The 25,029-nt window shown below is 38.4% G+C and overlaps 1 protein-coding gene across 1 annotated transcript; it reads left to right on the top strand.

The window, feature by feature from the left end:
- The first annotated feature begins 588 nt into the window (after nt 1-588).
- On the top strand, nt 589-18,003 carry ASIC5 (acid sensing ion channel subunit family member 5). The gene is made up of 10 exons (XM_048302884.1): nt 589-628; nt 4,169-4,475; nt 6,389-6,620; nt 7,777-7,896; nt 8,817-8,966; nt 9,526-9,673; nt 11,141-11,197; nt 13,254-13,422; nt 17,092-17,183; nt 17,804-18,003. The coding sequence occupies exons 1-10, from the start codon at nt 589-591 to the stop codon at nt 18,001-18,003; spliced, it is 1,515 nt and encodes a 504-aa protein (XP_048158841.1).
- Nucleotides 18,004-25,029: the final 7,026 nt, after the last annotated feature.

Genomic DNA, 25,029 nt, shown 5'->3' with positions numbered 1-25,029 from the left:
TGCATGTATATTCATCCTTGCTTACAGGGTGGGTTCTTATGAGTATCAGCTCATTTTTGCTGAAGTCCACAAGAATATGAAATCTGGAGCTGGTCATGAAGACAGCTGTTCAAAGTGTGACTGGACTGCATCTTGTTCCTGATGGGAACCTAGTGAGAGACATTTATTACCCTCCAGACCAAGAAGGAGCTCCTTATCTATTTCAAGAGAAGCTATTCAGTTCTGAACAGCACAGAATTTCTGTGAAGATAACTGGCCTTTCTAAAACAAAAGGAAAAAATACGAAAGAAATTTGCAAGGTGATGCAATGCACAGGTGCACTTGTACTACTATTAGCATAATATGTAATTGAAATTTATATAAATGCATACATCTGATCCTGTAATAAAAATAATCTTCTCTTTTACATTGAGGACCATGTTAATGAAAGGCAAAACATAGCAACCCTGGCAGGTAAATTACCCGGTCCCATGTGTCATCGAGTATCACCTCCCATTTAGTGTTCTATAAAAGCCATTACCCAGCAGTGACCACAGTGGTAAGGCAGCTTTCTATCCATCCCTTCCTTACTGAAATAAGCACGGCCTCATGGAGCAGCTTGGGAGATTCATTCAATCAGATGCCAAAGGTACGTGACTAGGTATATTAGAGTACTTTAGAGCTTTGTTGTCATCCTGTCCAAAAGTAGCAGTAGTGTACCTTTTCAAGATACAAAGAAGAAGGGAGAGCTCAAAAAAGCTTGTAGAAAATAATTTGTATGCTTACTTAAGAAAATAAAAAAGTCTTTAGCTATTGGTCCTCTGTGTATTTAGAATAAAGCTAATACAGTTTTAACTAGGCAATTCCTTCTCTGAATAATACCACACTTGAATGATCTTTAGATTAAGGCAAAGAGGAAATCAGAAATCTATCTAGACTAACTAACCCTAGCAGAGAGGCCATACAACCTTCCCAAAATAACTTCTTTCAGGTAAGAGCTCTGGATGAAGACAAGTGATCTTTTAAAAAGCCATTTTTTAAAGTGTATTAGTGAAAATCCAATCACAATTAAACATCAGGACTACAAAAACAAAAGTGTTGTACCTTATTTCCCCTACGGCTTAGCTTCCAGTTCTTCCCACTCAGTCCTGTTATATCTTTTTCTCCACTAGATCAAGGAGCCTATTCTTATTATCTATCAGTTACTGTGCAAGCAGTTATAGATGGTTACCAGTTGCCTGCTGGCTGAAGTGAAAAAACCCTTTAAATCCAATTTATAACATTAACATTAAAGACACTGTGAATTTATGAAGAGATAATTTCTGAATGTCCCTATTACTATGTGAATTTCTATTTTAATTTCTGTAAGCCCATAACAGTATGCCCATGTATCCCTGGTTATACATGCAGGGAAGTAATTTCTTCTTTAACAACATTTACTGGGAAATTAGGTTTATCTGTCTAACCTTGATGGCTCTCAGGGCTTTTCCAGTAATCAATGTTTCCTGAGGCAAAGCACCTGCAGCCCATCCTGAACATACAAGCTACAGTACTAGTTCTTACATGCAGGTCCTATATTTGGTTCCTAATATGTCATTTGCTCCTGAAGCTGGATTCCTCTAAGTCCTTACTTTTTTACTTATCCATTCTCTACTCTCCGAATCTGCTATAAAAATTTGATTTATTGATATGTTTGACTGGTTTTTTTTTTCAAGTAGCTACATTAAATGTACTTTGTATTGCTACTAAAAGAACATTGTGCTCTAAAGCACTTACTGTCTTATGTGTCTAAGTCCTTACAAGGCCTTACTGTCTATCTAGCAGCAACTTGGATACTCTAACTCTCTTACAGCTAGTTCGGCTATGTTGGTTACACAACCTTAGGCCAGGTATACACAGCCTAAGTGTTGCACAGCATAGGATGTGACAACTCATCCTTAAAGGGAAGGAAGGATTAATCATTTATGATCTCATGCCCATCCATTATTGTGGTGTATTATTTTACTATTTGCTAGCTAAGACCTGGAATAACCATTCTATTACTAATAATACATCACTGGAATGTATCTATTCCTCATAAACAGAGCAAATCACAAATCAATGGCTATTCCCAATTTACATATTTGATACTATTTTCCAATGTACCCCATGTGAGCAATTTCACACCAGAAGTTTACCATTTCACCCCTACTTGGCGTAACTAACAATAGTTTTTCTTAATTTTTTTTTTTTAAATAATAGCATTTTCTAAACAAATCGGGAAGTAGGGTGAGGATTCCTTAAGACACTGACAAAGTGGTGCTAATTCCTCTGGTGAGAAACCAGAATAATTAAAGCAGCAACATGCTGTTGTTAGATAATCTTAAGCATTAAAAGCAAAACTTTTGCAATCAGGTGAAACATCATTTCTACTTCCTACTATTTACTGTACTAGCTATGCACAAGAGCTGAAATAGGTTTAGTTACATGTTTGCATAGATTCAAAGTTGCACTTCTGCTGATTAAGGTAACCAGTGTTTTATGATGGCACTGGAGTTTTATGTAGGGACATGCTATCATTCTTGTACCTAGCACAGTGCATACAGGAGAAATAAACACACATGGCACTATGCTTGGAGAAAAGGATCTGACCTGCCTGTGGTCTCTTGTTGGAGTCTATAGGCAGCAGATGCAGACATGTTAGAAATGTACTTCTCTCTGCTCCTTTTTGGGGAACATGCAAAGAATTCGCCCCACTGCCCATGTGCTGGTGAGAGAGAAAATCAGAAATCCACTCCATTCCAGCATGATGTACAAAACCACACACGGCTGAACAGATTTGCAGTGGGCTCCAATAGTCACTAGAGCTAGGAGAGAAACTTTTGAACAGTTTTGTAGCGGAAAACTGATGATAAAACAGATTCATAGTAAATTATGTAATAGTGATCAAAGTTCTTACACAGACCTTAAAAGAACAACATAAAGTAAATTCTTTCCCTTCAGAAACATTTTGAAACCCGGCACCATCCGGGATTTCATTATCATGGTCCAGAGACTGTGGACCAAAGAAACACCCCTGAGTACTGATTTGGTCCCAATGTGGCTTTGGCAGATGACTCTTACATCCCTTTGTTCCTTTGCCTGACTGTAATAGCCTCAAGTAAGTCAGTCTTTAAAAGGCTATATTGTCTTCCTACTACACTATCAAACCTAATTTTTGGTTAAAAAAAGAAGGGAAGCATTTAATTGATGTTAAACACTGATTTAAATAATATATTTTTAGATATTAATAACTGTCTCACATACTTTCTTTGATTTACTGTTCTTATGGATTTACTTAATGTCAAAATAAAGTAGCGGATAGCGATCCGTAAAAGAAGCACTTTGCAAAGAGAGTGACCCAATTATGACAAGGTACAAAAAAGGTCTCATGAAGCTTCCCTCATTTGGGTATTTTGGGAGAGAAAATGTTTTTAAATCCATGTCCAAAAGATTATTCAGCATAAAGCATAAGAATGTTCCAGGTACTGATAACATTCATTACTGTTATAGCCCTTAAACTTAGATTTAAAAACTGTTTGGCTTGGTTTATTTTAATATCCGTTTATAGAAAACATGAGGCAAATGAAAACTAAACCCATCCCGTTTCAAAGGTATGGAATCAGACAAGTATGAACCTAAGAAAATGAGATTAGATATTCTTTGGAACCTGTAACCTTCCAAGTCTTATTCTGAAATTTTTAATAGTGAAAGAGTGAAATTCCCTTTTATAGCATTCACATAATTCATTTTTAACCTTGTTTGTCAGAGCATGTGTGAAGGACCAGTCCTTTATTGGGTTGTTACTGCAAAAATGAGATGTTTAATTTTTCACATTAGGTTCACAGCAACATATGGGTTTAGATCCCTGAGGTATGTCAAAATCCAGTTTTTCCCCCAGAAGTGGAACTACTCTTTTAAATTAAAGTGCTTAAACATTTGTGGGCTTGAAATACTGCAAGATATAGTTTGTACTCAGGGCAGCACTGAGCTCATCTCTTAGCACACAACTCTTCCATCCTCAGAAACAAGTTCTCCACTTAAAGAGAGAATTTACAATTAAAGGGAAATTTTACATCTGCTTTTCAGCATCAGAATTATGTGGATTCCTTTCTTAAGTGACGGTTAAATGGTGTTTTTTAAAAATGTTTTCCCTTTGTTCCATATTCAGGAATATTGGAAAAGATACGGTTGTGTTTAATAAAGAAACTGCTGCCACATTCGGAAGACAGAAGGAGGTATCATGAGGAGTTTGTCTCATCCACTTCATTTCATGGCGTGCATAACGTTGTCCACACGCAGAGCAAGGCTCGCAGAGTGCTGTGGCTGCTGATAGTTGCAGGCTGCCTTGCCACTGTCATTTGGCAGATCTGCAGTCGCTTCATCTACTACTTCAGCTGGCCAACCACAAGTACAGTGGTGGTTCAGTACGTGGAAAACATCAAGTTCCCCTCTGTGACCTTTTGCAACTTGAACAGGTAAAAATGAGGTCTGTTGTTTGCTCTTGAGCCACAACACATCTTTATCTGAAAGCAGTCGGGTTCCACAGCTTGTTTGGACAAATCACATAAACCAAGGGAAACATGGCTATGAGGGGCATGTCTTCCACACCACCACATGATACTTAAATGAAGATGAGAATATGAGAATAAAGAAAGGGAGGTTGCTTTTATAATCTTCCCCTTCATTCAGATGACAGGATTTTTAAGTTTCACAACAGAAGTTGGAATAGAAAAACTCCTCTGGTGGTAGTGTTCTATGTAGAAGTGTTGCTTTTACAGTGTAACTAAGGGACAGTCATCAGCCACACCCAAGTTAAAAATAAAAGACAAGATTAGCTGATGATTTTAAATGGAAACCTCATGCAAAGGTAAAAATCTTAGGTAAAACAGATACTCTTTTTTCAGAGGTGCTCAACCTTTACAGCTCCAGCTGATGTCTGTGGTTTCTGCAGGAGGAAAGCATTTGGATTGTTTGGAAGTCATGTGTCTAAGCAAGAACTTCACTCCAGATTTCTACATTTGAAGACAGTGGCCAACTGCCAATTCAGTGCAGCCACTTCAAAAATAACGTAGTAAAACCACAGCCTGATTTTTAGAGCAAATACGTAATTCAGGAACAGTTTTAGAAGCACAGAAAGTTTATCCACCTATTTTTTTCCTCAAAAAATAGTAAGTTTTCTTAGTTTCTACCTTTTGCTGGCAGAATTAGCCAGAAGTCCAAGTCATTCTGCCTCCCTATGCCACCTTCCCATTACCTGCATAAAGCCACCCTGTGTTATACCTCACAATATGCACTGCAGATGGAAGTACCTCTGGTTGCAGTGGGCTGGCTGTTACAAATGTGCCTTGCTTCTTGTAACCATAGCAGCAGCACATTGTAAGGAGTCAGCTACTGAGCATGGCTTTTTTCCATCTTTGTAAAAATTTCCTGCTATATCCATCTGCCATTCATGCTGTGCTTATCCTCCCCTCCAGTTTTTAGTAAGTAGGAGTTTTTTGTTAGCATGACAAAGAGGCACAGAACTCCCTCTGTCTTTATTTTTTGACTCAAATTCAGTTGTGAAGAGCTGATCCTATTAATCTTCCTTAAACTGGGGCATTAGAGCTACTACACAAATACATTATATTAATACATTTTTTAAAATAAGATAAAATGTCAATGCTAAAGAACATGGCATAGTTTCATTTGTGCTTATTCTCTTTTCAAAGTTATAATTTCTGTAAAGCCTTACTTTACTTCAATAAAGAACTTCAATGCTGTGCACAAGGAAAGCACCACCAAAGTCTCATCACGTTTTTGAGACTTTTCTAGTGGATTCAAAGAGTAAGGCTCACGCTTGATTTAAGCCACTGTGCCACCAGCTCATGGGAAGGTAGACTGTCTCTACACTGGGGTGTAGTGCCTTAGTAAAGCAGGTACATAGATTATTGCAGATGCACTTAAGAGTTCAATTTTCCAAATTAATTAAGACAGCTTTTTTTGAAAGAGATAGGTCCTCTCAGCTAGTTTCCCACTTATAAATGCAATTGTTCAGCTTGTCATGAGTTCTACAAATCTGCTTGTTGGCTTATGTGAATTGTTAATCTATGCAGGGGATTTGGTTTTTAATTTTGAATACCACATACAACATAAATGTTTCCTGTATGACTGACCAGAATAACCATTGGAAGATGTCCATTTCGTTTCCAGGTATGGAAGATACATTCCTAGAGATAGACACTATATTGTTTATCCATGTTCTAGGAATCAAACTGCAACCTGCTGGGCAAGAATCACTTATAGTTTGCGAGCAGACAAAAAATTGTGTCACAGTTTTGTCAAGAGCAGCCTTGAGATCAGTCCTATAACTGCAGAATTCCAAGCAATTCTTTCTCCTTCTCACTGACAGGTTTCAAGCTCATGCAGTGAGCAACCTGAAAGTAATTTTTTTAGTTTGGAACATTGTATCTGCAATACTCAAAAAATTTGCTATGGAAGATAAATATTCCCAGGAGTTAAATGATTTCCTTCTTGGGAACCAGAACTTCAGCATCAAAGAGTTTACAAGGAAAAATGGGTTTTATCTGAACAGCAGCACATTGCTAGAATGTGATTTTTTTGGAAAGCCATGTTACCCACAGGTAAATATGTTTATTTCATTAAAACAGTAGCATGGAGAGGAAGGGGATATATTCTTACACTCAACATAAGACATCTAGTTCTTCCAGCTACTCCCCCTTTGTTCCCTTATAGTCAGACAATAGAGAACAAAAGTCCTACTCTAAATTACCCCGAGGGCCTCGATTCTCCCACTGACTGCACAGGCAGCCTGCTGGACTCTCTGAGCTCTAAGATGGGATTTCAGTTTAAATTGCTCTCTGCCTAATGCCACTTCTGCACAGACAGCAGCCTTTGAAAGCTGTCATACCTCCAGGCTGTATCTAACAACCTTTCCCATCAGTGGCCTGTAATGAAGGACAGTTTGAACAAAGTTTTTTCATAGCTTTGCTCTTGAGGTCAAGAATATAGATAGCCAGGGTAACTATATGCAGAGTCCACAGGAATTTTAAATATCGCAATGAAAATACCCCATCTTTGGGAATTTTGGACAACAGCCAAAAAATATGATCATCCCATTCTTATGTTGATTCTTCCGTAAAGGAATTTCCAACTTAAACAGAAAATGTGAACCAAAAAGTTAGTTCTATATTCTTTCAGTTTAATCTAACCTTTAGATATGCTGTAGTTTCTAAAATCAGACATTAGAGTCTGAAATTAGGCATCAGAGACTTCTCTTAACTGGAAGACACTAGCGCTAATAACTAAACCTAAAGCAATGAGACGCAGTCATATTAAATTATGAGGCGTTTTCAGGAAAAAATGCAAATATTGTATTTTCATATGTAACATGACAATTAGTTTTGAAACAGTCTTCACTAAGCAGCTAATGGAAAAAATTAAAAAGTTATTTTTGAATATATAATTTCTACATAATGTAACAGGTATAGAAATAACACAGGACCTCATTAAATTATTCTGAGCAGCTCATAAGTATTAATAAAAAATGCAAAATTTCTCCTTTAAACTTTACTTTCTATAGAAAGGACTGAAATACTTTTGAATATTTCCATTAATTACCACTTTTCTGATTGTAATATTGAGCACTTTGTGGGGGGGAAAATAAAACAACCAAAATAATCCAACAACCCTAGTAGTTCCTCTCTTGCATTGTAATTATTAAGGAAACTTCAATGCTCTTTGTTTCATTTCACTCTTCCCTGTTTTCCTTTATTGAAGGATTTTGAACATGTTTTCACCGAATATGGAAACTGCTTTACTTTTAATCACAATGATCTCTCCGCAAAAAGAGTGAGTTTGTCTGGAAGAGGCTTACATTTGCTTTTTGATGTCCAGCAGGTACAGCTATCCTCAGGATTATAACAAAAAATCATGTAGTAACTTATAAATTAGTGGAGGCGTTTTTTTCTTTGGTTTGGGATTTTTGTTTGATTGGGTTTACCCAGACCTTCAGAATTTCATGCACAAAATTCTAAATCAAGACTATTTCCAAGTGAGAGAGTATTTTAAAGGAAGGACCCAAACAGAGATTTAAAAAACCAGAATTATTATTGACTCTGTCCCCAGCTAAGGGGTGGGGGGAAGGTTGTGAGTGAGCATATACATGCACTGTCCACCTACAACTGAAACACGTCATCAGAAGAGTGATTTAATTTTATACAAGCAGTTCATTTAATAAAAGGCCCAGTAGCAAAGGTCACCTGGTGCCACTTTCTAAGTAGCACTAAATTTTAGTTACAGCAGCTGCAGCAGCTCAATGCCAGCCAAGACCTGGTCTTTGAACTGTAAATTATTTCTCACATTGTCTTCGACCAACAAAAAGCAGAAAACAGGGAATATCACCTTGTGAGAACAGGAAAGAAAACTAAAGATAAACAACTTAGACATTTGCTTTTGTTCTCTGGAATTATGAGTCAGTAGTGAAAGGTTCTGAAGAGAATAATGGAAAGTTTGCTAAAATGTGATGGGTAGTTGCAAGTAAAAGGAACAAATATCCAAGTTATGAGTAAATGCTCATTTATGATTTCTTGCTTTTAAAATTGGGGGATGCCAAAAGGAATAAAAAGGTTAAAAGTTTATAGCAACTGGAAGGAAACCCACAGAGGGGAACAAAGGAAATTCAAGTCAGTTTGCTGCTGTACTTTCCTGTAAATTGCCAAAAATATTACTAAATAGCATAGTACCACATTAAAAATATAGCTAAAGCTTCAGATCATAAGCAAAGCCAAAACTACCTTAAACAATTCTTTTTGTATTAGGACAAATTCACTGATGAACCTACTCTTGGTTATACTGATGCTGGAGTAACTTTTATTATCCATTCACCCCAAGAGCTTCCACGCTTTGATGGTTTAGGTTTATTGACACCAGTGGGGATGCATGCACGGGTCGCAATCCACCAGCTGAAGGTAAGGATTTTGTCCATGACCTGGAAGTAGTGTTTTTTACTGTCTCTAATTCTCTTCTGAAGCACTGACAATGAATTAGACATTTTGGAATGCATAATATTTATTATGCCTTAGAGACTCCAAAAAATAACATTTCCTCCAGACACAAACAAAATTACTGCTCTTTTGGGGAGGATATCACTGGTTTGCCTAATTTGTCTCTATCAAGGCAGCCTTTCTTTCCTGTAACTTTACAGCCTCATTGACAGACAACGATAAAAGGACACCACAGCATTTCCCTATCAACATATTCTGCTACCATTAAGGGGGTCTCAGATTCCTAGTGGAATCCAAGCAGAGTGGAGTACCATTTTGCACTAGGCTTTCTGATCAGGCCCTACTTTTGCTGAGAGAGAGATGAATTTTTAATCCCAAGAGCACAAACTGTAATTAAATCACAATGTTACAGCTTATGTCTTCAACAGGCTTTCTTCAGCAATTTAAAATGTGAAAAAGCAATACCTACATTTAAAACAGAGACCAAAAATTGATTATATCTTTTGTTATTATTACCCTACAGTCAATTATCCAAGAATACCCATGGGGAGAGTGCAAGCCTGATATAAAGCTTCAGTACCACAAGATTTATAGTACTAATGGATGTTTGTTGGAATGCAAAGCCCGGTACATACAGGACTGGTGTGGCTGTTTGCCATTCATTCTTCCAGGTATTTCTCAGGAGCATCATCATACCACACACTGATCATCTTCCTGGAAGACCTCACATGCAGATAGAGCACATATATGAGGGATATCTCCAGCTGAGATTAATTAAAATTCCAAGAAAACAAACGAGATATTTGGTCAAGCCTAGACCTAGCATCTGGGTCATTGTCTCTTCTTAGGATACAGTCCAAAATATGGAAAGAAACAGTTATGCCTTAGGCATGCAAGACAGGTCTGCAGTCTTCAACCTACATTCCTAAGGAGCTGGAACTAAACCTTTAAGAAGGCATATATTTTCACATGTACCCCAGACAACTTACTTTGCAAACAGGTATTCAGCAGAAGAGCTTGCTTGAAGACAGAATCTGAGGTCCCCCACATGAGCCAATGAAAGATCCCAGCAGCAGCAAAGGCTCTACAAAAGCCAAAAAGCTCTATGGAGCCTTCTAATCAGCCTCAAATGTGGAGCACCAGGTGCATGCTGTAATAATCCCCTCAAATATCCAAGCTTCTTAATCACTCTAGAAATGTAAAGCAGTAACACCGAGCCCTCACACCTTTTCAGCATTAAATGTAACAAAAGTATTGTCACCTAAAGCAAGAGCTGGAACCCAAATCTCTGGCTTTTGCACCTCTTTTTTCACAACTACTGGGCAAGAAAGCCTGCACTTTCTGACTCATTGTATTTTTTAAATATGTTCAAGCAAGGTAGAATGTTCTTGATAAAGCAGACCCATTAATGTGTAAGCTCTAGCCTGTTTGTTTCAGACCCCCTGGGAAAGGAGGTTGGCAGTCTTCTGCAAACTGCCAGGGAAAGGGGGTTGCCAAGGCAATTAAGTCTGGGTCCTCCATGCCTGGGGTGACAGTTTTATACAAGGACAGTTAGCTGAAGGAGGGCAATGCCTTCTGGAATTAAGTGTTCTAAACTGCTACATAACATTTCCATGTGAGGGAAAAAAAATTTAAAAATGGGATGAAACTGAGGCCATCTGAAATCTGAAAATTTTGCTCTACCTCAGGATACTATCTTACCCCTTAGATCTCCAAACAACTCTTGCATGAAGTTCAAAATTTCTGCAGAAACACATGGGATGTAATCATATATCAAATTTACCTTACTTTGGTTTTTTTTTTTTTATCATTTCCACTAGGAAAAGCAGAAAATCCTGTCTTTAGCAAGCTAACACAAAGAGTGAGCCACAAGCTTAAAGGCAGTTCGGCCTGGTACACATCATGAAGATGCTTGCTCCAACAGCAGCCTCCTGGCTTGGTCTGTTGTGTCTCTTCACTCTGTACCACTTCTGGTGTTTGCAACTGCACTGTGCCCAACTGAATTGATTTCTCAGTTGTGTAATCATTAACGTGGAGTTGTGAGCAGGCTTTGACGACATTACATTTCAGTTTAGTACAAACAGAGCTAAGGGTTAGATGGTTAATTTAGGGTCCTAAACCTTTTTATTTATTTTTAGGAAATGGAACAGAATGTGACTTGCTGAAGTTTTACAAATGTGTTTATCCAGCAGTCTGTAAGTAATAACTTCATATTCATGTTTTCTAAACTGGTTCCAAACAGTAGACAAAAATAAACCAAAATACTGAAAGTAATCTGAAATGGAGTACATCCCAGTTCATTTAATATTCTGAAGACAGAGTCCAGACAGAGCATGAAATATATGTCCAATAAAAAACAAAGAAACAAACCACACAAAAAAATACTCCAAAAAATAAGTGTGTGTGTATATATATATATATATATATATATATATATAAATATATATATACATATAAACTAATAGAAGAATTCATTTTAGCAATCAGAAATGGTTTAAAGTGGAAGAATATTCAACTAATCTGTTTTCAGTTACCAAGCCTCTGGCTAGCATTTTCACATCTTCATGGTATCATCCTTCTAGATCCAATGTTGTATTCTCTGTGCAAAGAAGGGTGAACAGCACAGTAATAACAGGTTTGTTAACTGGTAAAAATATAATTCACTGGACTTTAAGGTTTTATCTTTTTAAAAGTAAAGTTAATTATAAATTTTGAAAGCACTCCAAATGCAATTCTTTTCCATAAATAAATAATCTGCACACAGTGGATATGTGTCACTTACAACAGACTTTCTGGAAAATACTTTAAAAGGTAATCTGAGAAGTAACTTTTCATGAACTTCAGAAAGTTTTCTTTTTAATTGCTTGGTTTCTATTGTGTAATGTGACTCTCTCTGAGTGATTAGTAGACTCAGAAGTTGGTGGTGGGGGACTGTTTTGATTAGGTGTGTGCAACATTCAAGCCAGATCTACTACTGTGAACATTTCCTATTTTTTTTCCTGTGGCTATTTTGAAATGGATTCTACTAAGTTCACATTCTTATCTAACCACAATCTTTGAAAGCCTGTCATCAGGGAAGATGTATATTATTTTACTTAATAGATATTCAGAGACTGAATTTCAAAGAAACCACAGAGCACTAAGCAAAAATGACCCTAAAGTCCTATGAAGGATGGATAGGATTCAGAGCTGGACCCCAGAAGGTCTGTAGGTATATGGTCCCCAGGATCCCATGTTAGGGGCTGACTCTCCTCTGACAGTGTACGAGAGGTAAGTCATCTGATAACAAAATCTCAAGTAAGAGCACATTTATCCAATATCTGCAGGACCTACTAAGAGCATTTATTTTAGGAACTCTAAAGGCTGTCAATCCAGAATTAAATCCACAACCCCAGCACCCCTGAAGAATATTTCAAATCATCAGCTAACAAGCTGAGATATCTCCTCCTCTGTGCTTTGCAAAAGTGACAAGCCCGCAAGCAGAATGAACAGACACATCCTCTGCCACCACACAAACAGGACAAATAGAGCATCACAAGCAGGACATTACAGTACTCATCTCAGAGTGATGGCTTATGATTTAGGAAACATTTATGCCTTACAATTTTTCATCTACATTGTTTTTCTCTAGCTTTCTCAGATTTCTGTAATGATTACTTTCTGTTAGAGCCTTGTTAGGGGAATGGCTCCCCACTTTCACGAGCACCCAGACCTGAAGAATTTTATGGCTTCTCTTTGGTATTCGAAGAGACAAAGCTTTCCCTAAGCCTTCTTAGCTGTCCTGAGCCCAATTACCAAAGGGAAGGCAGGGATTAAGGTAGAGTGAACTTAGTTTACCAAGGTCTTTATATAGTTATCAGATGATAGCAAATTAGAATTGGAATTGCTCTGAAAGATGTTTAAGATAGCACAGAACATGGAAAGTCTTTTGTTGTTCTTTTGCTTAACAGTGGGTGAGAAATAATAAGCACATAAAGCCCCAATGAATGCAGAAAGACTTAGAGGTGCTATATTTCTTTGGAAAAAGTGAGAAAAATATCTCAATCCTTATTATCGTGAACCAGTTTCCCAAAGGACAATTGCAAATACTTCTTTGCTCCTTCAAAACTGACTAAGTATCCACTTTTTTGGGGATAATTAACCCACACATTAAAGACAGTTAAAAGTAGTTTATAAAGTATTTTTTAAAAAGTTTTTAAACTGTGTGCGTTTTTAGAAATATTATATAAATTATTTCTTCTGAAATTTCAGATGATATAGAGATAAAAGGATTATGTACAGTAGGAACACACAATTCCACTTGCCCTGCCCCATGTGAAGAAACAGATTATCCTACCACTGTCACCTATTCAAACTTGGGAGGAGAAAAAGCCATAAAATATTTTTCTACAAAACTGAAGAAAAGCCCAGAATACATCAGGTAATCTTGCTTAACACCTTGTCTAACAAAGAAATTATCAATTCCTTATAATGGTGCTAGCAGAGCGTATGATGAAAAGATGACCTTAAAAAATATTCTTACGTGCAGTATTAATACCATTGTCTGTGAGATAACATAATCTCTTGGACAAAATTGGTTAAGATTTATACAAATGCATATATATATAGATGTATGTATGTATTAGACATATAGGTACATATATGTATATAATACACTTAGATGCATCTAAGACTGTGGATAACAAATATTAGATAATGCAATTAAAAAGTAATATTCTCAATTACCTTCTCTGTCACTGATCTCCTATAACAAAGCTTTTTGATCGCTGCTTCAATTAAGACTAAAGAAAAAGCAGGGTTATCAAACCTATTCACAGTCCATGTGAGCCATCCATTCAAGAGAGAAGAAATCTTCACACTTCCACAAATAAGGGCAATGAGTAACACAAATAGATGCTATATAAAGTTTTTTTCCTTTCAGCTTATTCCCAAAGGAAGCTTGGTAAGCACTGAAGACCTAGGTTTTACTGTATTGGCAATGCCACAAATTTAATAATATTTTCCACTGTTAGTAGAGTTCCCTAAGACCATTTATATTATAAAAGATATTTAGAAAATCTTTGGTACAATATTAATTCTCATGAGGTAGCAGAAGAGTGAAAGGGGATGGTTGTGTGTGATTGAAAGCACTACACAGCAAAGGAAGGTAGTTCTCCACCCAATAGAAGATACCTTCTAGTGTGAAAACATCTCAACACTACTGACTACATCTTCTACCCAAGAAAAGGGGACAGGATTTACGTTATGCATAGAGCTGTGCTGCTCAGTATGCAGACTGCACTGACCTAATCTGCATACTTTTAAATTCAGTGATGCCATATATCCTTATGCTTTAATAGACCATACGTGCCTTACTGTTATGATATAATGAATTGATGCCAAACTTCCTTGCAAACACAAGCATTATATAACAAAAAACTGAATTATTGCCAGATTTTTTTTGCTAGAAAGAAATGATCTAGTTGTCAAAGAAAATTTAATACAGTTTCATACAGTGAATTGCCTCTTTCTCATAGCCAGAGATATCAGCAGTACAAATAAGTATTAAGGCAGGTGCTACCTGAACTCATAGTATATAGAACATCAAAGTATGTTTATAAACAAATGTAGAAAATTTGGTTCTTGAAGTATATGAGTTTCATTGTCTCAGTAACTTCAGTTTTCTCGCTTTTGAAGCCATCAGTCTGCAGTGCTTGCATATGTTTATACATGAACAGGAACTATACAAATCAGAATAGTTGGGTTGGATGGGACCTTTAATGGTCAATTAGTCCAACTCCCCTGCAATGAGCAGGGATGTCTTCAACTACATCAGGTTCCTCAGGGCCCAACCTGACCTTGAACATTTCCAGACATGGGTCATTCACCACCTCTTGGGGCAACTTGTTCCAGTGTTTCACCACTCCTGCTGTAAAAAATGCCTTCCTTGTACCTAGTCTGAATCTACCCTCTCTTAGTTTTCAACCATTACCTCTTGTCCTACGTCTACAGGCCCTATTAAAAAGTCTGTTCCCAATGAACATTATGAAAATTAAACCTGTTGTTATATGCAAACTATATTAATCCCTTGAAGACATTTTATCTTTGTTGATTATTTTACGGTCTGTAAACATCATGCGCAACTCAGTAATTACTCAATTAAGCAAGGGAACATACAGGACATTCCCCTGTTACTGGGCCTTAACCAATAGGAATCCTGCCAACACATTAATGAGTACATATTCCAAACTATAAAACATAGAGATGTATTTATTTCTGATGATGGAAGGAGGAAAAAGTTAAATATTTATTGGATAGTTCTGCCATGACAAGGGCAGGAGCCTTACTAAGAGAAGCTAGGAAAAAAAGATTATTTTTATAAATTACTGCTGAGTTTTAGAATTATCACCCAAAGAAAGAGAAGGGATGATTTTGTATAGAAAGTACTTTATTTTCATGAAAATGGTAAATGACCTCATTGTCACGGTCAAACCAAAAACCTGTAGCTGTTAACACTTCTGAAGAATCATAGAATGCTTTGGATGGAAGGGACATTAAAGGTCATCTAGTTCCCATCCTTGTGGGCAGGGATAGCACCCTCTAGATTGGGTTGCTCAAAGCCCCTTCCAATTTGGCCTTGAACACTGCCAGGGATGGGGCATCCCCAACTTCTCTGGACAGCCTGTTACAGTGCCTCACTACCCTCACAGTGAAGACTTTCTTCCCAATATCTAATCTAAACCTACCCTCTATTCAGTTTAAAGCCATTCCCCCTTGTCCTGTCCCTATATGTCCTTGTAAAAAGTCTCTCTCCATTTTTTTTGTAAGCCCCCGTTAGGTAATGGAAGGCTGCTATAATTTCACTCCAGAGGCTTCTCTTCTCCAGGCTGAACAGCCACAGGTCTCTCAGCCTGCCCTCAAAGGTGAGGTGCTCCAGCCCTCTGACCATGTTCATGGCCTCCTCTGGATTTGCTCCACATCCTTCTTATGATGGGGGCCCCAGAGCTGGATGCAGCACGCCAGGTGGAGTCTCACAAGAGTGGAGTAGAGGGGCAGAATCACCTCCCTTAACCTCCTGGTCACTCTCCCTTCGATGCTGTCCAGGCTAACTCTGAGGGCTGCAGGTGCACAGTGCTCATTCATGTTGAGCTTCTCATCAATGAACATCCAAGTCCCTCCACTTAGGGCTGCTCTCATTCTATTCTCCATCCATCCCATGTTTGTGCTTGTGCTTGCCCTGACCTAGATTCAGTACTTTGCACCTGGCCTTGTTGAACTACACGAGGTTTGCACAGGCTCACCTCTCAAGCCTGTCCAGGTCCTTGTGAATGGCATCCCTTCCCTGCAGCATGTCAGTCACACCACACAGCCTGGTGTCACTGACAAACTTGCTGAAGCTGCACTCAGTGGCACAGTCTATGTCACTAAAAAAGATGTTAAACAGCACTGGTCCAAATACTCTACTTGGACATCGACACATTGACATTAGCTGTGCAATCAGGTTTTGTGTCTGTTTTCTTCCAAAACCATTATTTTTATATTCAGTCTAGGACTTAAGCACAATCTTTCTCTAGGCAATATATAATAAAGAGGAGCTCTACACTCAATCATTACACAGGTCTTGCTCCAACTGAGATTTACCTACTCTTCCACTTTGGCAGCAGGCAAGAATATAATTAGGGAAGTGAGCCTACTAGCAGAGGGTAGAACTGAACATTCAAGTTTAGGACAAGCACTGCTCTGCACAAACATGCCCATTGAAATAAGCACAATTAAATAGTATGTAATCCAGAGTGGTAGACTATACTTTGCTTGACATTTCCACTCAAGTTTCTATCAATGACCCTTAAAAAGTATGAGTCTATCCCACAGTACAGATCTAGAGCTACTTTTTCAACACAGCATGAAGATCTACTCCTGACAAAGTGCTGTTATTATTAGGACTTTGGGTTTTTTCCTTCTCTGATGTAACCGATTTTGATAACACTCATCTAATTTTTCATTAAAAGACACCATCACTCTCCCTGAACTCAGACCATGCTGACAGATGTTGGTAAAAATGAACTGCACTCCCAACTGTCTCAAGTAAACTCTATGTATTTGTCATTAGGCAAAACCTTGTGCGCATTGAGATTAAATATCATGATTTGAGCTACAAAATAACACAGCAGCAGAAAGCCTTGACTGTCTCTGAGTTGCTTTGTAAGTGAATGTTTACTATTTATTTATTATTGATTAATAATTAATCTAAAAATAATAATTTTTTTAAACCCTCTTTTTATAATTGTCTCTCCTCCTAAACCAAAACCTATGTGGGCTTCTGAACAAGAAGCCATAATTTTTATATTATAACAGTAATAATAATGTCTGTCTCATGGTCATTTTTGATACTGTCTCCTGTCATTCCATTAAAGAACCTGGGATACGGACAGCAGCTGAGAGTAAGAATTAAGTCTGGCACTAGTTTATGGCTGTATCACAGGCAGGACTGTAAGAATAGTGATGTTTTGGGGATTTGGAGAGGAGAGGGACACCACGGGGATGAGAAGCAAGGGAACAGTTAAAAAGACATAGAAGTAGTAAATATTTTAAGTATCTCTTTCACAGTAGGATATCTTGTGTTGTACTTGCTTTATTTAGAATTTTCAGAAACACATTACTCTTCTTCAGTAAACATTCTTAAGAATATTAATTCTGTTTTCTTAAAGTGATGGATTATGTGTATTGAATTTATTTAACACTTGAGTCTGGCAGGGTTTTGTTTGCTTGCTAGACTAAACCAGATGCTTTGGATGACATATGTTTATTTTCTTCTATTACAGCTGAAGTAGGTGGCCAGCTTGGATTGTTTTGTGGTGCCAGTATGATTACAATCATAGAACTGCTAGAGTATATTTTTACTAACTTCTGTTGGATGTGCATCTTTCTTCTTTTGAAAGCTCCTGAAATGCCTCAGTGGAACAATCCATCCCAGAACCAACCAACACATAAGGAAAAAAAGAGGGGAATACAAGAATGTTAGTGGATTGTAGAAGTTCAGAACTAATTGGTTTTGCAAATTCCCTTTCCTCTTAAGATACAAAGGAGACAGTAATATTTTACACTGCTCCCTTGTCTGCACTCCTTATTCTCCCTTTTATTCCCTAGAACTATTTAACTGTACTAAATAAATTTAAAGAGTGCATTTCACAGTCTCGCTTTCCTTCTCATGTAAAGAAAAAATGTAATCTTTAACTAAAATTTTACTTTAATAAATTAATCTTTTAAATAGCTTAACAAGTGATGCTGACATACAATATAATTTAGCATTCATGACCCAGTTTTTATCTTCTGTATTTTGAGTGATGAGAAATAATACACATGCCAAATTATCTCACAGAAGTTTCTTGACCACCATAAACATGGAGCATTGCTATTCTTAAAAAGCAAGTTGCTTATTAACAATTCTTCTAGTAGGTTATCACTGTAACATATTCCAGTGAAGAATATGGTAGCTTCATCTAGAACAATTAGGAATGTGCCTAATAGCAATAAAATTTACAGTACTAGCTGTCTCAAACACATCAAAAAAATCTCATCAGCCTGCCAGCTACTCTAGAGAACCATAGGGCATCTGAGTGGATGGCAAGTGGGCAAACATGAGTCAAGCTCAGTGTTTAATGTCATGAAAGACAATAATAAAGACTAAAGGCTTCATCTAAGTCTTACTAAATATGAGTCAGTGTAAGGACTTTGTGGCTTTGGTGCTGATTCAGGCTTCCTGAATGTTTCTTTCTTTAAAAGTGTTCAGAAAAGCTTCTGTGATTTCCTGCATGTTTGGGCCTACAGAGCAGTAGCAGTTTAGTCTTATGTTTTTTTAAGAAGACTCTGGTGATTAAATAATAAGTGTATTTACTAAAGAGCCAAGTCCTTAAGGTCAGATATAAAGTAATGAAAATGCTACCAATTGGCCATCATTGGCAATAGCTTCCCTTCAACATAAGCCCTAGGATACGCAATTCAGGAAATACAGGGAATATTTTTGCTTCGTAGAAAGAGATGCTTTGATTTTTGTCCTCTTAAGCATAACTTAAAGATTTTGTTCTCAATTCTATTTTATTGGTCACTCCACTTCTGCTGGGACTTTTCCCCCTCACATGGCCACATCTGGCTCAGCAGCCCTACAAAAAGGTCATTCTAACCCCACTGTCCAAGGTGTGTATTAGGCAACACAGAGGAAGAATAGAAAGAACAGAGCAAACATACTGCAATATTTCTCTAAAGACTTCTCCCAGCCTCAAACAGTTTGTAACTGTGGAATTCTTAAGCCAAAAGAAATTATAGGTTTGGAAGTAGAAATCAGGTATTATCTGAAAAGCACTGTAAAGTTTAAACATAGTAATCTAGCACACCTTGTATTTCAGAGATCAAAGCATTTTGTAGCTATCAATCACAATTATTTGGTTTGTTTTGTTTGCTTCTACTAATAAGGGCTAAATAAAAGAACATTAGTATTGTAAGGACGAAACAAAACAAAACTGGTATTGTTTCTGTCCAAAGGTTCAAGTGAAATGAAGCACAGAACATGCTAAAAAACTCACCAATCCTCAGAAAGGGAAGGTACTGAAATCTTTGCTTTGTTTAACAAGAATAAAACAACTTTTGCTTACTCCACTGACTTTGGACAAGGACAGATGAAATCACTGCTTGGTTACAGAATCTTTTAACATACATGGCAGAAAGAGCTCTGAAGGAAGCACAAAGGCTTGTTTTGCCCAAGGTCAAGTGACAGACTTGGATGTTTTTTTCCCAGCAATGGCTTGTGATAAGATTATATAAAGCAATTGATTCCCTAGCACAGCTAAATTTAGCAAGTGTGCTGTGCAGCAAAGCAGAAGTAAGGGTGCTTTTGTATTTTGATGTATGACTACTCCTCCATTATGGCAATAGAATTTTTAAAAGTGTTAAGGAAATGTCTGGCTTTACTGGATGGGTGACAATGTCGTATCTGTAAGGACAGCAGAAGCAAGGTATTTTACCTGTTCAAACAGATCTCCTAGCTTAGCATTACTTTGCTGCTTATTTATTCCGTTTTCCTTTTCACAAGTGCACATCCATGCTCCGAGTAAACATATTGGCAAGCTTTTCCCATAGCAATTGGTTCTAAAATGGTAGTCCTAACAATGGAATTAGTTGACATGATCAGGAAAGCCCCCTTGGACTCTTCCCGAGTCCTTGTCTAATATGCAAAAAGAGATGCAACATAGAATTTTGTAAAAATAATTTTAAAAATAAATTTTTAAATGCATTCTGCAGAGGTCATTAAACTTTATTTAATGCTGTAGAGAATCTCATGCAGTTGCATACATTTTCTGAAGAACAGAGGGAGGCACTTTAGTTGTGTGGATAATGACCTGCGTTTGGGAGCTCTGGATTTTATAGAGTATTGTTGTATTCCTTTATGCATTGTATTCATTTTAAACCCCTGGGCAGCTGGTCAGAGTGTTAGAACCCCTGTACAAGGAAGCCAGACTTAATAAACTATCGGAGAACTTGCCATAAGAGACTCGGGTGGGGGAATGTTGGAGATAGCTAAAGACATGAATCACATGTTTTTACAAGTTTCTTTAGCTCATTTCTCTTCTTCTTCTGTCTCACAAGACTCCTATTGCAATGTACATGGCAGACATCTCTAAAGGAGTGCCAGAAAGTAAGGAATTATGCAAAAAGAAACTGTAATTCTTTCCAAAGAGTTCAGGAAACAGGTCTGACATTTGCTTATTTGGCAAAGGAAAATGTAGACAGAATGGCCTGTACAGAAGAAGGATTTGGAGCAGACTTCCATGGAGTAGGTGAATTCACTACATTTCACCAGTAGATGCCCCACTTACCTTAGGCTGCTGTTCACAAGGCTTCTCATGCACAGTTGATTTCTCAGCACCTATTATAGAATTACTATAACTGAAGTCAGGTTGTTTCCCTCTTGTTAATGATGTATCAGCTGGGGAAATATTTCAAAGGAGCTGCTGGCAAACCTGCCATTACTTAGACTGAACTGAGACATCATCTTTGCAGCACAATGTTTAGATTGATTTCTGAGGAAAACAAACAAAAGTATACAGCCATCCCCACTCTGCATCAAAATAAGCTGATCAAAGCATTTCTTAAGGAGCTTATACAAGCCAGCTGATCTAATGTTGCGTAAGAAAGCGTTGGTTAAGGTAAAATAATTACCCTCACCAATTCTTTATGCTGAAACTATGCAGGGGGGTGTGGGGGGAAAAGTATTTCCCTAATCACTCAAGTTTGAAGGTAGTTAGCTGTGCCTACACCCTAGCCCAAATACAAGTGTTTGCACTGTGTGTGAATCTGGTGCTGGCAAAACCTCAAAAAAGAACTCTTCCCCACCTGAGTAGTACCCCATGGCAGCATGAGACAGACAAGTTTTTTACAGATAAACTTTGCCTTCCAGTTGCTCAGTATTTTGGAAATCCAAGCATCATCATGCAATTCTAAAAACTCCCAGACCAACATAAACCATAGTGTTTCACTAATACTGTCTCTCAAGTACAAAGTGTTTCCAGCACTTCATACTTCTGTACACTGGAGTGAATATCCCTTATTAGGTTATAAACATTAGTACATCTTGTCACACTAACTGTATCCAGAGTTAAACACATTTTTGTGTTGGCAGTTGGTGTGCTTAATGAACTCAGGATACAGGAAATATCTCCAAGTTCATACCATATAAATTATATGGCAGGGTTATAAATTATAAATTCTATATGGGGAGGATACTGCTGCAGATCAAGGGTTAGCATCACATCTCATTCATGTTGCTTATGGCCAGCCTGCACTGTTAACCCTCTTGCACTCTAAGTCCCTTTATCCACCAGGAGATGCTCACCTCTGCTGACTCCTCACTACAAGCAGTCACCACGAGAAGGAAAGCTTCTTTAGAACACATAAACTTCCAAATGGCTCTTCCCACTACACACACAACTGATGTCCAGATAGGGAATCCCCAACTACCTCGTGTCTCAGGACAGAAATGCTCAAGGTGGTGGGGTGGGGATTGTCTTGTTTGGTTTGGTTATTTTTTAGCATCTTTTGGGATCAGGACTGCTTTTACAAAACTAGGAAGAGAGGGAGGTTCATACATGTAGCTATTCTTTCCTGAGTGAAATACTAAGACCCTTCTATCTCCAGAAAAGCATGTTATTTTGCAACGGGAAGACTGGTTAAGTGTGTATCTAGTTTTGCCTTGCTGATTGTTGGGGGTTACTTTCAAAGAAATAACCCTGAGCCTTAGAAAATTTAGCAATACTTCCAGTACATTTCGAGGTTTTAATGAAAAGGTTGATAGTCCCCATTATAATTGTTAGCATTTCTGCCTACTTTGCTACGCTTTCAAAGCCACTCTCAACTTAGCCAGTCATTTTGAATTAAAGAGATGAACACTGAATAAACACAGGTTGTGTCCCTTGTGGGTCTCAATCTGAGCACAGCATTGGGTTTCCTTATCTACATCTACCTATTTAAGACTTGGCAAATAGCTGTGCAAGGCAGGATTGGTGATTCCACACTTGGTCATTCCTGATGTATCCCTCCCATACTGTCAATCAGCTGAAGGTAAGAAATAGGAACAGTTACTGTCTTGGTTTGAAAGACAGATGTCTGCTAAGGAAGGCAGGAGCCTTCCTTGGAGTGGAAAATGTAACCCACTTCCCTCCAAATTATTAAAATTTTGAAATTAAGGGGCTTTCAGGCAAAGATATGAGAAATAGAAATAACAGTTCTTTACTAATATATATAACAAGGCAATAATACAGAAACACTGGCTTACTTAACCTGACAGAGTCAGGACATGACCTGACACCCTGCTGGGCAGGGTGTGGTAGCAGTCCAGTTAAGCAGTGGCTGCAGTCCTCTCTGAAGTGATAGATGTGGTTCTGTCAAAGCAGTGATCCTGTAGAAGGGTCTGGTCTTCCTCTGAGGGTCCAGTGGTGGTTATGTAGCTCTTGTCCTCTGGGAATCCAGTAAGTAATGGCTACCTGTGGTGTTCCAAGCCTCAGATTATATCCAGGCAGGAATGCTTGGTTCCTCCCCCTGGGCGGAGCATCTCACAATGGGATGATGTAATTTTATGAGTCATGCAGTGGGGCTGAATGGCCCATTAACAGAAGACATCCCTCTGGAGGGAGTTATCAGGGATGTGTGTGGAAGAGATAAAGAACACTGCCTCACCTGGTTTTAACAGCTGGTGATAGAATACATACTTTTGGTTACATCTTATATTGTAACCTAAGTCAGTTACAACAAGGAATACTTTCATGCACAAGCTGTAAACAACATGGGCTTGGCAGGGCTGCACACATACCACAGAACATGCAAAAACTGTTCATCGAAAATGAAGGTTTGCTTCTGGTGTTTTTAAACTAAACCCATAGGCCTTCCACAACAATGGCTCAATTCTTATGCAGTTTCCAAAGCTGATACTCCCAAAAATTTTAGCCAAGAATTACAATGTAACCCCTTTGCCTGTGGTAAGCATAATTCCAAATTTATGGGAAGTTAGAGTCAGGGTTAGGGTAAGAGTAAGGGTAAGGGTTAGGGTTCAGTTAGGCAGAGTTAGGTTAGGGTTGTGTTAGGGTTAGGGTGCGGTTTTGGGTTGGGTTAGGGTTAAAGTAAATGTTAGGGTAAGGGTTAGGTTTAGGGTTAGGTTTAGAGAAAGGGATAGGGTTAGGGTTAGGTTTGGGGTGATCTTTAGGATTAGGATTAGGGTTCAGATAGAGTTAGGGGTAGGGGTAGGGTTAGGGCTAGGGTTTGGGTTAGGGTTTGGGTAAGGGTTAGGTTTGGGGTAAGGGTTTGGGTTAGGGTTAGGTTTAGGATTTCCATTAGGGGTAGTGTTAGGGTCAGTGTTAGTGTACGGTTTTGAGTTAGGGTTAGGGTTTGGGTTAAAGATATGGATAGGGTTGGGATTAGGCTTAGTGTTAGGGTAAGGGCTTTGGTTTGTTACTGGGTTAGGTTTAGTGTTAGTGCTAGTATTAGTGTTAGGGTTAGGTAAGGGTTAGTTTTAGGATGAGGGCTTGGGCTAGGGTTTCTTCAGGGTTCGGGTTAGGTTTAGTGCTTGGGTTAGGGTTAGTTTTCTGGGTCAGGGGTAGGTTTGGGGTCAGGTTTAGGCTTAGGGTTATGTTTCGGGTTAGGGTTAGGCAGAGGGTGTTTTGTGGTTAGCATCAGGCTTTGGTCTAGGGTTAGGGTTAGGGTTTGAGTAGTTTTTGGATTAGGGTTATGTTAGTTTCCGGGTTTTGGTTAGGTTTAGTGTAGCAATGGGGAATGGAGCTGACAGACTCCCTTGTACGTCCAAGGAAGATTTGTTTACTGTCATAAATCTTCCCCCTTTCTTCCCCTAATTTCCTCCAGACACAGCTGACACCAGTCTGAAACTTTACAGAATTTCTCCTAAGAAGGGCACCCATTGGCTGGCTCAGCTGCGCTGCTGCTGTCCGCCCATCCTATCACCCAATCAGCTTCCTGTTCACACGCTGCCCAAGCATTCCTCCAGCCAATCACAGTCTCACTGCCAGCTGTCACTCAACCGACTCTCTCCTCACTCACAGCTGCCTCTCACCCCCCAACCAACTTCCAACCGAGCAACTGTGCCTCTCCCACAGGGCCTTCTGGTGAGCATGAGGTTTAACAATATTAACAAAGATAATCCCATAGCCTACATCTTCCCCTTCTTTTGTTTAAGCAATGAAAACCTACTAAGAAAAACCAAAACAACTCCTACGACATCACTAACAGTAACAACGATAATAACTTTTCAAAAACTAGCATATGCCTATAACTTAGCAACTATATACACATGGAAGCACGATGGTGCAACAAAAGGTCGCACACACCTTGATGGAACCCACTCTGTGTAGCAACCTGTGGCAACGCAGGTATAACCCCTGCCCCACGTTAGTGAGTCCAGGGGTCCTTTCCATTGGCCAGTTAGTAAGTCCTTCACCATTACTGGAGGTCTTAGACGAGCCTTTGTGTCAGAGGAGTACTGTCTCTCGCA

This window comes from Corvus hawaiiensis, chromosome 5 (assembly GCF_020740725.1).
Source record: "Corvus hawaiiensis isolate bCorHaw1 chromosome 5, bCorHaw1.pri.cur, whole genome shotgun sequence".
NCBI lineage: Eukaryota > Metazoa > Chordata > Aves > Passeriformes > Corvidae > Corvus > Corvus hawaiiensis.
Note: the sequence above shows the minus strand (reverse complement) of the source record. Positions and strands in the feature narration are given on the sequence as shown.

What these genes read in the sequence shown, in the direction of transcription:
- ASIC5 (XM_048302884.1), top strand. Translation starts at nt 589, where the DNA reads ATGGAGCAGCTTGGGAGATTCATTCAATCAGATGCCAAAG. An exon ending in GAAAGCCATGTTACCCACAG is followed by an intron (nt 6,621 to 7,776) that starts GTAAATATGTTT and finishes CCTTTATTGAAG; the next exon opens with GATTTTGAACATGTTTTCAC. An exon ending in TCGCAATCCACCAGCTGAAG is followed by an intron (nt 8,967 to 9,525) that starts GTAAGGATTTTG and finishes ATTACCCTACAG; the next exon opens with TCAATTATCCAAGAATACCC.